Source organism: Artibeus jamaicensis, unplaced genomic scaffold (genome assembly GCF_021234435.1).
Source record: "Artibeus jamaicensis isolate MK-2021 breed Jamaican fruit bat unplaced genomic scaffold, CSHL_Jam_final contig_944, whole genome shotgun sequence".
NCBI lineage: Eukaryota > Metazoa > Chordata > Mammalia > Chiroptera > Phyllostomidae > Artibeus > Artibeus jamaicensis.
Genome location: NW_026522020.1, coordinates 1592078 through 1606815, shown reverse-complemented (window position 1 = coordinate 1606815; position 14738 = coordinate 1592078). Strand labels below are relative to the sequence as shown.

Below are 14738 nucleotides of genomic sequence, written 5' to 3'. Positions count from 1 at the left end.
GTACTTCAACTTCAACTTGATAGCATCTACGAACTCCCAGCAGCTAACATTGCACCTAATTATTAAAGTGCTGCCCCTGAGATAGAAACACAGGAAAAACAGGGGCAATATGCCTGCTCTCACTCCTCTCACCAACAGTGTTGAAATATATGGTACAACAGTGCAACATAAGTAAGGCATATGAATTAGAAATGAAAAGTAAAACTGTCCTTATTTGCAGATGACAAATATCTACAGAGAAAATCCTATGAAATCTAACAATAGTAAAAAAGAACTCCTAGGACTAATGAATAAACGCAGCAAGGTCACAGAGTAAAGGTTATCATCCAAAGTTCAATTCTATTTAGGAGCAATAAAACACAGACACTGAAATATTATAAAATTTATAACTGCTCCAAAAAAAATCAAAGACTTAGGTATAAATCTAATAAAACATGTACAGAATCTATGCTGAAAACTACAGAGCCAATAAAAGAAATCAAATATCAAAATAAATCGAAAGACATAGCAAATTTATTGATTAGAAGACTCAATATGGAAAAGATGTTGATTCTCTTCTAAACAGTATAGAGGCTTAAGAAAACTCCTACTAAACCTCAGCAAGATTTTTGGTAAATATAGACAAGATTATTCTGAAATTTAAATGAAAAGGCAAAGGAACCAGACAAGCTAAAAACTTCTTTGAAAAGAAAAACTGGGAGAAATCTGCCTACTCAATTTCAAGACTTCTGCACCCACAGCAATCAAGGCAGCGGTGTTGCGGACAGAGAGAGAAAAGCAGAGATGACTGGCGCACGGTAAGTGAACCTGGAATCGGCCAACACAATATGCTCAAGGGCATTTTCACAAAGTTGCAAAAGCCATCAAAGAAGGAAAGATACCTTTTCAACAAAAATATAAACTGGGGAAGGTATGAAAAAAATTCTTGGAATCTGAAGCTAGGCAAAGGCAAAGAGTTCTTCTTAGACTTAATACCAAAACCACAATCCATTAATTAATAAAACTAATCAATGGACATCATTAAAATACTTTTGCTCTGGGAAAGGCTGTTGAGAATAAAGGTACTGATTGGGAGAAAGCATTTGTAATCCACGTATCTAACAAAGGACTGGTGTCTAGACTATACAAAGAACTCTCAAAAATAAAAAACAATCCAACTAGAACATGGGCAAAAAACATGAAGAGCCCTGGCTGGTGTGGCTCAGTGGATTGAGTGAAGGCCTGCGAACCAAATGGTCATTGGTTCGATTCCCAGTTAGGGCACGTGCCTGGGTTGCAGGCCAGGTCCCCAGTAGGGGCTGCTCAAGAGACAACCACACATTGATGTTTCTCTCCCTCTCTTTCTCCTCCTCTTCCCCTTTCTCTAAAAATAAATACAATCCTAAAAAAAATGGAGACGTTTAATGAAGAGTATAAACAGGCAAAAGGCACATAAAAAGGTGTTCAACAGCTTTAGCCATTAGAAAAATGCAGTTAAAAACTACAATGAGATATGACACACTTGTCAGAATGACAAAATTAAAAATAGCATCAAAATTATTAAAACTGGGTGTAGAAAATCTGGATCTTTAACACACTGCTGGTGGAAATATAAAATAGTACAGCCCTCTGGAAACCAGTTTAGTGATTTTCTTTAAAAAACTAAACATATAATCACCCTTTAATCCAGCAGTTGTACTTCTGAAATAAACATATTTATCTCAGAAGACTGAAACACTGTTCACATAAAAACCTATCCGTGAATGTTTAATAGCTGTGTTGTAATAGCCAAAATCTGGGAACGCACCAGATGCTGTTTATGAGTGAAGTTAAACCATGACATGTCTGTACCATGAAATACTAAAGTAAAAGAAACAAACTATTGATATATGAAACAACCTGAATGAATCTCCAGAGACTCATGCTGAGTGAAAACATCAGCCCCCAAAATAACATATTGTATGATTCAATTTATATAACATTCTTTAAATATTCAGGCTACTCTCCTGAATTTTTTTTATTTTACTGATTCTAAAGAGAGAAGGGGAGAAGGGGAGAAGGGGAAAAGGGAGAGAAATTTCAATGGGTTGCCTCCTGCACATGTCCCAGCTGGGGCTGAATCCACAACCCAGGCATGTGCCCTGACCTGGAATCAAACCAGCAATCTTAACAGCAAGATGACGCCCAACCGAGCCACAGCAGCCAGGGCCACATAATGACAAAATACAGAAATAGGGAACAGATTAGTGGTTGCCAGGGGTTAAGGAAGGGGGGGGGGTGGATGGGAGGGAAATGACTGGTCTATAAAAGGGCACCCTGAGGGATCCCTGTTGAGATGGAAACACTCTGAATCTTGACTACGTCAATATTCTGATTGTGATATTGTACCATAGTTCTGCAAGAGGTTATCCCTGGGGGAAACTGGGTAAAGGGTATGTGGAATCTGTATTATTTCTAACAAGTGCATGTGAAGCAACAATTATTCTCTAATTTAATTAAAATACACATCTGTATGTACTTTAATTAAAACCCTGCTCTTATACACTTTACGTTTGATAGAACAAATACATATAGTGCCAGGCAGAGACAGACGCTGTGAAGAAGAATGAAGCAGGGTAAAGGCGCTGAGAGAGGAAAAGGACTCATCACACTGGAGAGAGGTCACTTGGTTAAACACGGTCATGAAACTGAAACTAAGACCTTCAACAACCAATTTCAGGTTATTAGCAAAGATTTCGAAAGCAGAAATGAAGAATCAACAAATGACCTTCTCTCCCCATTCTAATTTAACTTATGTGCCATACAAATGTTTTAAGAAATTTATAACATGGTAGTTAACTCTTCTCAGGCATCTTTAATAGTTTTTTTTTTATCATTTATATCAAGTCCACTTTAGCAAAACATTAAAGCACAGTCTTCCAAGATTGCTGCCATCTCCTACCTGCTTATGGAAAGAAGACTAAAGTATAGAGAAGTTAAGTACACCTGCATAGCTAAGCAGCTGGGATGCCAGAATGAGGCGGTTCTTAGGAATCTTGCTTACATCACTATCATATTAGCATGATATTGTATCCTATATTCAAATTCTTTTCACTGGAGTCCCCACCCCACACTGAAACCACACAGTGACATGGGAGGAGCCTATAAAATGCCTTTATGTATATATATATATAAAGCCTATAGCATTGACTCTTTTGCCCAACTATGAAAATCAACACTAATTTCCACCTTACAGAACCTGGAGGTAATGACAGACACTTCTGCCCTTAGACTAGAACAGAACAGCCTACCTTGAATTTCTCCCTGAGGATCTTTGTAATACCACTTCTGCATGGCTTCGTGCATCGATGGAACTGAGACTCCCTTAGCTCTGTGCTCTTGCAGTTTCGACGCCAGTCTCTCATCATCCAGTGCACTGTCTTGGAGATAAGCCACCATCTTCTCAGCTTGCTAACAGAAAAACAAAAAATGGAAACATATGATCCTAAATTAACACTTGTACACATAAATATGCCTGCCTTTTGGGGACTATTTGATCTGTAAAAGACATGCAAGGAACACAGCATGCAATGACTTAATTTTCCCAACAACACCATGGAACAGGCACCACTCCCATGTTACAGAGAAATGAAAATTACTAAGCAAATCGAACTAAAATTACAACACAAACTAGTATGGATCAAAGCCCAGGCTTCTAATCAACAAACTAGTAAGAGTACTTTTTAAAATTGATAAGCAATCGGTCAATCCCTAAAGTGTATAAACTAAACCTGTAAAAGCATGTGTGTTAACAGAACAAAAGGCTCAATGAGTACAATTACCAATAAAATCTTTTGCAAGCTGTACTAAGACACTATCCCCTTCCTTCCTTTATTCAGCATTTCCCACCCTGAAGAGAAATTCTTCAGAAAGCAAGCTATCATTTACTTTGCACATAAACAACGGTATATACAATCTTAGGAAAATCTAGTGTGCCATACTAATGGCACATCTAGTGTGCTAATATCCTGGGAGTTTGACTATTTTCCCTGTTATACTTTAGGCAAAATACACAGACACACACAGTACCTATCCACAGCTGCTTGTTTTAGCCATTTTTGGCATTCCATTAATTTCCAAAGAAAAAAGAAAAAAGAAAAGCAAACAGCTAAAGGCAACCTCAGAAGAGCAAAAAATAACCTGACATAATAACTACTACATAGCAGAAACTTATAAGCATGAACTGATTTAAAAGACAATTACTCATACAAATAAATATCAGACATACAAATAACTTTTCCAGTACATAAAATCTGGAGCACGAAGGCCCTGTTTTTGAATATTATTTAACACTTCCCAATTTTTATGGCAGTCTGAGAGGATAAAAAAGAATTACATGATCTTTACCTGCTCCAAATGTTTGAGGCCCTCTTCATCATCTGGCTCCACAGAGACACCGCCCATACCAGGAGCACCCACAGCCGGCGCTTCAACTGGCCGGAGGGCAGGACTAGGACTGGGAAGAGGAGATGGGAGTATGAGGAGGGGAGAGGCTGTATCTGAAGGAATCTGAGACAGGGGCTGCTGGACGTCAGAAACCATTTCTAGAAGGGAAAAAGATGGAGACAGATGAAAACCCTTTCAATACAGGGAGCCTCACGAGGGAGAAGTCTGAACTGTCAAGGTGAGCAGCCTGCTAACTGGGCAGGGCAGAAATGTGAGCTGTGTCATGAACACTGTAGCTACTTCTGGAGAAGTACAGGACTTCTCCCTAGTGACAAAGGTACCTCCAGAGTGGCAAAATGGAAGGATTAACAGGTTTCCAGAAGGGCCTTCTATGGTGCCTCCCTGTGTCACTAGAGCATCTACCCATCTCTGTTTGTTATGGGTCCACCTCTTGAAAACAAACGGAGTCAGTCTCATCCCTTCTTTACGTCACGTCTCCGAATAGCAGAGACAGTTAACAAAGCACTGCAAATCTTCTCAGAGATGGCATATCTCATCACCAAAACCTTTACTAAAAATACCTGTAATTATCTGGATGAGTACCTTTTCAAGTCATAATTAACATAAATAATACATTACATTTTGCAGGATAACGAAGAACACTTGGAGTCTACCTGTACAGTGCAGGTTCCTCTCTGTGAGAATAAAGACTGAAAAGAGGCTCTGTGTTGGTTCCTATTTCTACCCTACCACTATGCATACTCCTAAGAAGGAAAGGGGGGCAAACTAATTAGATAGAATCGCAGTTTCCCTTTGAAACCTTGTTTGTTCAATTATAGACAGCTTCTCTAAATTCCTGTTCCTCTCACTTCCTCCCACACCAAACTTTTTAAAAGAACAGTCTATATAAGCTGTGTCCACTTTACCACCATCCACACACCTGCTACACTGTGCCTTCCACTCCCACCCACCGGTAAAGTTTGTCTCCCAAAGATAACAGTGACCTAAAGTCCCCAAATCCAATACTGTCCTGATCCTCCAACCTCTGAAGTAGCACCTGATATTATCTACCCTTTTCCAAGCTGAAAACATCCTCCTTGCTTCATTTTCCTGCATTCTACACTCGTCTCTGAAGACTTTTTTCCGGCTCCTTTTACCTATCGAAAAATCGAAATCACCCAAGTATCTGTTCTCACTCCACTTTTCTTTTCACCCCTAACAAGTGCATGTAAATGTTACATTTTCATCCACTCTCTGGCCCCAACCTCTTCTCATCTTCAGTTCCTTACTCATGACAGCTCTCTGGCAATCTCCACCTAATTTCTCATCAGTGCCTCAGAATCAATTTTCAAGACGAACTCTATTTACTCCTCTTCCCAATGTGCTCCTCAACTTCTACTATTTTTCTACTAATGGCAGCATAACCTTCTCCAGGCACTTCACTCACCTCTGACTCTTCCCTTTTCTTCGTCCTGATACGCAAGCAATGACTGTGTCTGGCCAATTTCCACTCTGACATCTCATCTGCTACCACCTCCTTTTACAGGTGCACTGCCTCCATCACAATGACAACTTGGGAGCCCAGCAGGCCACATGCACCAAGCTGTCATCACAACAACCCACCCTACATATAGGGGTCAAATCTACATTCCAACCATGCTTCCCACCATTCTCCTTTCACACGCACGCTTCAGCTAAATAAAAACAGAAGCTGATTCCTGCCCATGCCCAGTCCCACCTGCTCACTTCAGCTGCCTAGTACGAGCATGCCCTCTCCCAATTCATCTAGCTACTCACCTCCATGTTCTATTTATTATTCCAAGACAAACTCAAAGACACTCACTTCCTGAAGCACTCCAGGAGTCTGCCAATCATAAATTCACACAGTTCCTTTTTGCCTCTGATTATTGATATACACATGCTTTATCCCCTAAATCCAGAGTTTTAATCTTTAATGCACATCTATCTCAAAAATGCACATGTATTTTGAGATAGCTTTCTCAAAAATATACATTTTGATCCCATCCTAAAATTTCAAAATGTACAAGTCTCATAGTACCTGATATACACAGTGGAGATTCAAATACTTGCTGAATTCATTCATTCAGCTTTGTTCTAAACACTAAAAAGAAAAACAAAATCCTTGGTTCGAGACCTCAAAATATTAGTTTTTTCGGCAAAAAAGATAAACAGACCTTTGTATTATTACATCACTATTTTGGAAATGCTATTTAAGAAACAAGACACCTAACCTAGCTTGGGAACGTGGGGTGGGAGAGAGTGTCAGGTGCAGAGAACACAGTGTGCCAACAAGACACAAAGGCAAGAGAACCAGGCACATTTCAGGACCGTAGGGGAGAGAACGAAGGGGAGAAAGACTAGTGCCACAACTGCACAGGGGGAGGAAGAAGCCCAATCACACGAGGTATCATAGGCCATGTTAAAAGGTGTGAATTTTTATGGTGAATGAATCAATCCTTCAACACCAGGCCTTACAATGTCATTTTTTAATGTGTATAAGAAACATGGAAATAAACATTGGTATTTCCTACTAAGGTATATGAGCAGTTTAAAATCAGTAGAGCAGCACTGAAGAAGCAGATACACTTTAAGCTTATAGTACAGCAAAGGTGATGAGGATTCCAAGGATTCATCCACATTCTTTGTGGCCTCTTCTGAACAATGGCATTTTGGTGTGTCCTCTGGGCATAGAAAGGAAGGTACATGTCTGATATAAAAATCAAACTACTGCAGAGGATCACAGACCCAGTTGCTTGACTGACCCTAGGGTGGGTACGTCTTAACATCCTAGGAAGTGAGACTCCTGAGCTCCACCTTGCTGCCTCTGACTCTATTGTATTGAACTCTGGGATGGACACACATATGGGAAGCAAAGTTTGATTAGGTTTACCAGTAAAATAGCCTTTTCTAATGACATACCCTTAGAAGCAGTTCTAGGAGGTGTAAACAGAAGCCTATCTTATCAGTCAGTGATCACGACCCCAGCAGAGCCCTGCTTTAGCTTGAAGACTCTCATACATACCATCCACTCTGCTGGGCACTTTGGTTGGCAAACTATTTTCCATCCTACTCTCTTCTTCAACTTTTTCGGCTTGCTCAGTTTTGGGCTCCTCTTTCCTCTCAAACTGTGGTGTTTCTTGAGGCAGATGGTCTGAAGGAGTACCTGGTCTAGCAGATGATGTTAAGGTTTGAGGTGTTTCCTCACTAGCTTCTGTAACATAAGTAATCTTTAATTAACAATTTAGGAAAATTTTGGTTCGACAGAAAAAAAGGCAAAGACAAAATTGCACCATACCAACTCCTATTCTATCCATCTTTTCTCCCTCTTTCTTATATGTCTTATCAGGTTCTTTGGCTTCTTCATTATGGCTACACTCCGAGTCAGAGCACCCCTCTCCTTCCTCCACAGGCCGGAAGTCCATCTCCTGCTCTTCTGGAATAGGCTCTTTCTGTACTTTCTGCAGGGGAAAAAAAAAAGCCAAAGGTTAACAGAAATTTGGATTTAGTAAGTCAGTGCCTGTCACGATGTTTAAAATCAACTTCTTACCTTTAGAGAGAGGAACGCTCCAGAAGAGTCAAATGTGCCCATTTCTTCCTCAGCATCCTCTAAGCACCACTCGGGCAAGCTGTCCCTGTCATCATCAATGCTGCCACTGCCCGTGCGCACCCTTCGGTAGCCCCGTTCATCATCCCGATCTCGAAAATCAAACTCAAACCTTCGCCGCCGTTCCATGTGCTCCCGCCAGCCTGCAGAACGAGGGCCATCTGGGGTCAGGAGGAGGACACAGACCTTAGAAAAGCTTTGTGACAGCATTGGAAAAAGAAAATGATGGACAGGATATAAGGAGAAAACTACAATAGAAAGCAAATTCAAATGGATTGACCCACTACACAGAAAACTGGCCCAATTACATGAAGCTCCAAAGCTGGCATATGTGTACCACTGCTGTGGGTATCTTCATTGGGTATCTTCACTAAGTACTGAGCCACACAGACTCTAAAGCTTTTAAATACACACTGAAAACAAATCACTTTTAAAGGGTACTTTATTCAAAGTATATACCTTAAATAAGCTTCAGGCATCTAACTGAAATGCTGATTAGCCCACTCCTAGCTCAGACTTAGCCCTGGCTATCTTTCCATACTGAAGTTGGTGCCTTCCTTCTGGCATGTCTTCAAAGCATTTTCTTTCTCCTTCGGAAAATACCGTTCTTTATGGATAAGCCCAGCTCCCTGTGTTACTTTATATCAGACTCATAATGCCCAACTGCTAAGAGGCAAGATCCTATTTGTGATTCTGATTCCCAAAAAGTCATGGAATTATAGTACTGAGAGATGTCAGAGATTCTACATGGCCCATTATCCTAATTTTATAACTTAAAAAACAAAACTTCTGACAGAATTAACTTGCAAATGGCAAAGTAGAACTAAAACTCAATTCTGCACCCTCTACTGCTTTTCCCACAGTAACAAGCTCATTACTTCCCTTCCCGATCTCTCCCCTAGGGAGTTATTTCCGTATAACACCCCAGGGACATTCCTAAATCAACCCTAGCATGCTATTATATCCACTGTCCCGCAGAAAGAGACTGCCTAAGATTAGAAGATCCTAGGTTAAAGTACTTTTTTCTAAAAAAGAACAGGGAAACTTGGTAAAATCTGAGAAGCCCGAATCCAAGAGAGTTAATTAAAAAAAAAAAAAAAAAAGAGGCAGGTTTTAACATATTAGAATTTTCTATCCTTGACTGCTTTCTCTGTGGGAGGTACACAAAGAAATGAGACCAAGGTAAAGTATTCTTACTACTGAGGCTCAATTTGCTAAAATTAGCAATCTAAAACTTAAACTGAAAACCCAAGGACAAAATGTTAAAATGCCAAATACAGGTAGCATCTTATAAGCCACTCACAAAACGGTAAGGAAAACATTATTTCCACATCTCCCACCATTAGCACTTACAACAACAAAACACTATTTACTACTGTCTATGAAAACAAAGGAATTTTATGCCCAGATTGCTTGAACATAAACCTGGAGTCTCAAAAGTATTCACAATCAAATGCTGAATCCCAGAGTGCTCCGTCTACAGTAATTTCTAAATTGCCTATAAGGGCGGCTGGCTCCTGGCTCCCTCGTGCTGAGTGCCATAAGTTCAGCCCCCAGAGTGGGTGCTTAGCAGTCCTAATGTATTCATCTCTAGACATACCCAAATATGCACCCTACTTTAACAGAACTAGATTCCGTATTTTTGTTGTCTTACCAACAGTAAAAAAAAAAATTTATTCATGAAAGTAAATGTAGCAGATAAAACATATCTACAGCTTATTAAGATTGACCACTGCTTTAAAGACATTACATCAGAACTAGTTTGATACTGTTATCAAAAGATAAAAATCAGTCAAAGTCATTATATTTAAAATTGTAATCAAATCCTAATAAAAGATTAACTGAAATCTAAGAAATGTTAAGAGTAACTTAAAAACAACTGGTCAAATCAGGACCAACTTTTAATAGGTTGGATTGAAAGGGTAGATAAAAGATTTATGTATTTATTTTTAGAGAGAGGGGAAGGGAAGGAGAAAGAGAGGGAGGGAAACATCAATGTGTGGTTGCCTCTTGCACACCCCCTACTAGGGACCTGGCCCACAACCCAGGCATGTGCCCTGACTGGGAAGTGAAACAGTGACCCTTTGGTTTGCAGGCCGGTGCTCAATCCACTGAGCTGCACCAGCCAGGGTGACAGTATACATCTTTAAAATGCATAAATTTACAGTGTTGTTCAGCCCCATATATCTCTGTATGCCCTAAACTATCTTTTAAAATATGTAAATATTTTATTTGTAAATATAAATAAAAATTTTTGAAAAAATTATCAAATTGATGGCAAAACTGACATAAAAGTCAAATATTAGGAGACAGACTTAGAAAAAGACAATATATATCCAAAATCTAAGTTGTTGGTTGAAGAGATTCACTGGTAGAATATAATACTAAAATTTTACTTTGTTCAACTCCCTTTAAGAGAATCAACGTCAGACATTTGGGCTTAGAAACACTGTTTATCTTCCAAAACATTCACCTTGTTTGTTTTTGATCAGCTGGAATTTTTCTTCTCGCTCGGCCCAGATCCTGTCCATTCTCACTGAACGCTTGTTGGGAACACAAGTCTACAAACCCTCTGCTTACAGGCAAGCTCAGTACAAAATGCCATTATGCCTTGAAGAGAACGATAACATCTGGTTGCCCAGGACACAGATTGATGAGAACTGCCTAGAAAACTGTGATGTAAACAATGCCCACTAATGACAGAAAACTCGCCCAAGAGGCAGTCAGGAAGAGTTGGAGCAAAGCCATCCTAACTTTATCCAAGGACTGATTTCACAAAGTTTCTACCTCTAAATGCCTGTTAGAATGTTTATGCTGACCAAGGCTGGTGGTTTTGCTACTAACTTGACTTTAAAAAGTAAATGAAAACAGTTTACATTATTATAATGTCCTGTATTAAAGGTAAGCTCCCTTGGCATACAGTTGGTAGATAAAATGTGATGCACAAGAAATTCAAAAGACATGTACACCCTCTTGTATGCTTCATTTCTGCGTGACCCCATGATTCAAACTACGGTGGCATCTGATTATCATGAGCGTGGAATCAGCACTTTGGCAGGGGATGAACTTTGACACAAAGCACCAGTGTCTTCAGTTACCAGCATATCTAATGTCAGGGAAGAACAGTTGGAAGCATCTTAAAGAGTCAAATAGAGGAACTTACAAAACCACTAATCGCTACTATTCTCTCTCCTTTTTTTAAACTTAGAGGTACAAAAGAATGAACTTGTGATTATGTTTTTGACCTGGGTTTAAAGTTTATTCTTCAAAGAGGCATTAATCACATTTTCAGGACCAAAAAAAAAAAAAAGGAAAGGAGAGAATAAATCCTTTCTTATACAGGGGGAAAAAAACATTTTAGGTGGACCGCATGTCCCTAAATGAGCATGTAATTATACACTTACAAGTTTGAAAGCGTGATGAAAAAAGACTTTGTAAGAGTTAGAACCAAATGAAACCCTTCCTCCGTTGCGCAGTTAAGGGCAGGCACCTCCTGTGAAACCACACTATTTGCCCCAGAAAAATAAAAGTGATTTAATCAACTGAATAGGTCTGGAAGTTTTTATGTTGAAATTTTTTGTAGTAATAACACTAACTGTGATGACATAAATAATGACTCCACATTTAAAAGAAAACAACAGTTTATCTTTTCACTTATTCCCCAACGATTTCCACCAAAGCCTCAACAGAACCCTTACCGGGACTGTGAGGACGCCACCTCTCTCCATCCCTTCGTGATCCCGCTAGTCGCCATCCTCCATCTTCATCTTCTCCATTTTGTTCCTCTCTAAAAATACGCCAATTGTCACTTTCTGATCGTATAAATTCATGCTTTCTTCCCACTGATGTTGGTCCACCTTCCTCAAAATTTGGTCTTCCTGTAAATAAAAAAAAAAAAAGCATAAGCCTCAGCCAGTGAAGAATTTGAAAAGAGACTTGACTCCACAAATCCGGCTTTTCTGCAAATGTGTCCACTTCAGTGTTCAGGCAGTATAAGTAAACCATGGATATATGCAGAGATTATTAGACATATTTCTTAAAGCACAATGTTCACAGACTGGTTATTTTTAAAACAAAAATAATATGTGCATTCAAAAAAAGGCATGCAATGAAAAGAGAACCAACTTCCTCCTCCACAAGACCCTATCTTTTTCTCTGGAAGTAACCCCCAGCAGCAACTTCTCAGAGCCCAAACTGTCCACAGCTGTACGTGTGCACGCACATGCACAGCTCCCTCCCTCACACTCCCACTGCATCCCCTCCAAATATTACACTGGCTTTATATGCTTGCTGTTTGCATTTAACTGTGTATCCTGGTAAGCCTTCCTTAATCAGCCATAGTTTTTTTTTTCTTAAGGCATACAATATTTTTAATTATATGCTATAACCTAATTTAATCAACTTTGACTGGTAATTCTGCCCTAACAGGATATCTGTACATTTCAATTTCTCTTTTATTCCAAAAACAGATTGTCAACTCAAAAGTAGAGACTGTGAGCTATAAAATTTCATTTACTCTAACACCTAGTATATTAAAGGCATACAGCAAATTGCTTTTGAACAGAATTCAAAGCTAAGCTATATCTAAAACCTGATGCAACTCAAGAGCTACATTAACGGTAAAAGATAACCTGGTATATCAAGTAACCCAAACTGGTACTTCTAAAGGACACCACAGTTCTAAATTATGCAAATTCTTTAGCCACCACCCCGCATGTGCTAACATATATAAACCACATGTGCTAACATATATAAATAAAACAAATTACATAAATAAAATTTCAACTACTTCAATAAAATCTCTGAAGTAGTTGAAAACCCAGAACATATAACCAATGTCCTCAGTTCATAACAACAGAAGTTACATATTCTCTCAGTGACAACCTCATTCTTTCCATGAAACCGAACTAAAAGTGAAGAATGAAACCATACAGTGGCCTCTGAAACTGAGGAAATTTAATTTTTGGTAATCCTCTTACAGTCCATTCTTATTAAGATTCAAAATCCTGTTTGCCCAAATGGATGTTAGGTTTTTATCAGATCTTAAAGAATTAAAATTATTTTAAAGAATAAAATAATTTAGAATGTGGGATGCCATTCTTTGCTGGGCAAACACTGTCTGCTTTTTCATTCTGGGGGCCACCTCCAACACAGCCCCCAATAATACCCTCTGCCCCTCACCTGAGGCATGGGCTGGGCTGAATGACTCATTCCCGACAAACGGAATACTCCAGAAGTGATGAGACGTCACTCCCAATACTAAGTTAAAAACGACTGTGGCCTTCCACCTAGGACACTCTCTGAGGGATCCCAGCTACCACGCCATGAGAAGCCCACTGGCAAGGAACTACGGCCTGCCAACAGCCACATGAGTAAGATGGGAAGTGGCTAGCCCCCTTGAACCTTAAGCTGACTGAAACCCTGGCAGACTCTGTGACTGCAGACCCAGGCCAGGACCACCTAGCCAAGCAGCTCCTTCTTGGCCCACAGAAACTGAGATAATAAATGTTTGCTGTTTTCAGCCACTAACTTGTTACATAGCCATAGATAATAAAAACTCATTTAAACTGACTTAATCTTTATAACAATTTTCAATATTAGACATTTTTCCCATTTTATAGCTGAGAATAGTGAGGCTCAAAAAGATAACCCATGAAAACTGTCTAAAGCCACACGCTGCTGTTTAAATGCCAGGGTTCAAAAGTTAATCTTCTGGCTCCATTCAACACATACTTAGTGCACTGAAAATACCAAGTTTTATGGATTTGAGTACATACATATTCTATACATCTGCCCTTGTGTTAGAAGGGCTAGAAGACCTTGCAGGCTCTCTTGCTCAGAATTAAGAGAGGACAATCCATTTTATAAAGTACCACATTCATTATATAACTTGATTAAAAATGTAGTAGGTACACTTACAAAAGAGGAACAAATCTAAAACAAAGAAACCCCTAATGTGTATAAACTGACAAACGATGGGAAATGAACTGTAAACCCACGTAACGATTCAGTCACAAGTGTGTGCCTAGCACTGTACACTGATTTGGGAACACAGCGGCAATCACACTCACTTTCACCTCCTTTTACACTGAGTCTTTGAAATTGTAATGGAGGTACCAAATAAGCAAAATCACATTAATGGCAAAAGGCTTAACTTATCAAGAACTGAAATTATAATTTTTTCCAACAAATAAACTGCAAAAATTAAGTTACTAAGAATATTAGTAATCCCTAAATCTAGAAATAGAACTCTACCTGTGGTTAGCTTTTATGTAACTTTGTATTTTTATGTAGTTGCAATCAGTATACCTATTATCTTGTAATCTACCTTCATTGATGACAGCAAATTCTTCTGTGATTAAACATCTTCCTAAGATACGAATGGGTACAAAATAAACCTTGCTGCCATAGCATAAGCCACCAGATTATTTCCCCCACAAAAAGGGTCAAACCTTTTAACATTTACTACTTTATTAGTTGAAAAATAGTATACTAACTTGGCTCAAATATGAAATTTTCATATCAAAGATATTTCCTATGTTTACTGACATTATTTCCCTTTAGGTGAATTGTTTGCATTTTTTTCTAAACTAGCATCTTCTTTACCTTTGTAACTGTCAAGTCATACATATACTTCTCATATTAGTATCCAGGAATAAGAAAATTAAAGACAAAATCGGCTAATAAAATAGGGAGACTACAGAAAAAA

General features: G+C 39.0%; 1 protein-coding gene across 3 annotated transcripts in view; it reads right to left on the bottom strand.

Moving 5' to 3' along the window:
* GIGYF2 (GRB10 interacting GYF protein 2) overlaps positions 1–14738 on the bottom strand; it is a 117988-nt gene that overhangs the window by 42847 nt on the left and 60403 nt on the right. For 2 of the 3 annotated variants that reach the window (XM_037144031.2, XM_037144039.2), the window contains 6 exons: positions 11728–11907; positions 7973–8190; positions 7721–7883; positions 7448–7636; positions 4366–4562; positions 3270–3429 (listed from right to left, as the gene is read on the bottom strand). In XM_037144031.2, coding sequence (XP_036999926.2) covers positions 3270–3429; positions 4366–4562; positions 7448–7636; positions 7721–7883; positions 7973–8190; positions 11728–11907 — 1107 coding nt within the window. The remainder of the gene's footprint in view (positions 1–3269; positions 3430–4365; positions 4563–7447; positions 7637–7720; positions 7884–7972; positions 8191–11727; positions 11908–14738) is intronic. The other variant, XM_037144036.2, reaches the window with a different exon arrangement.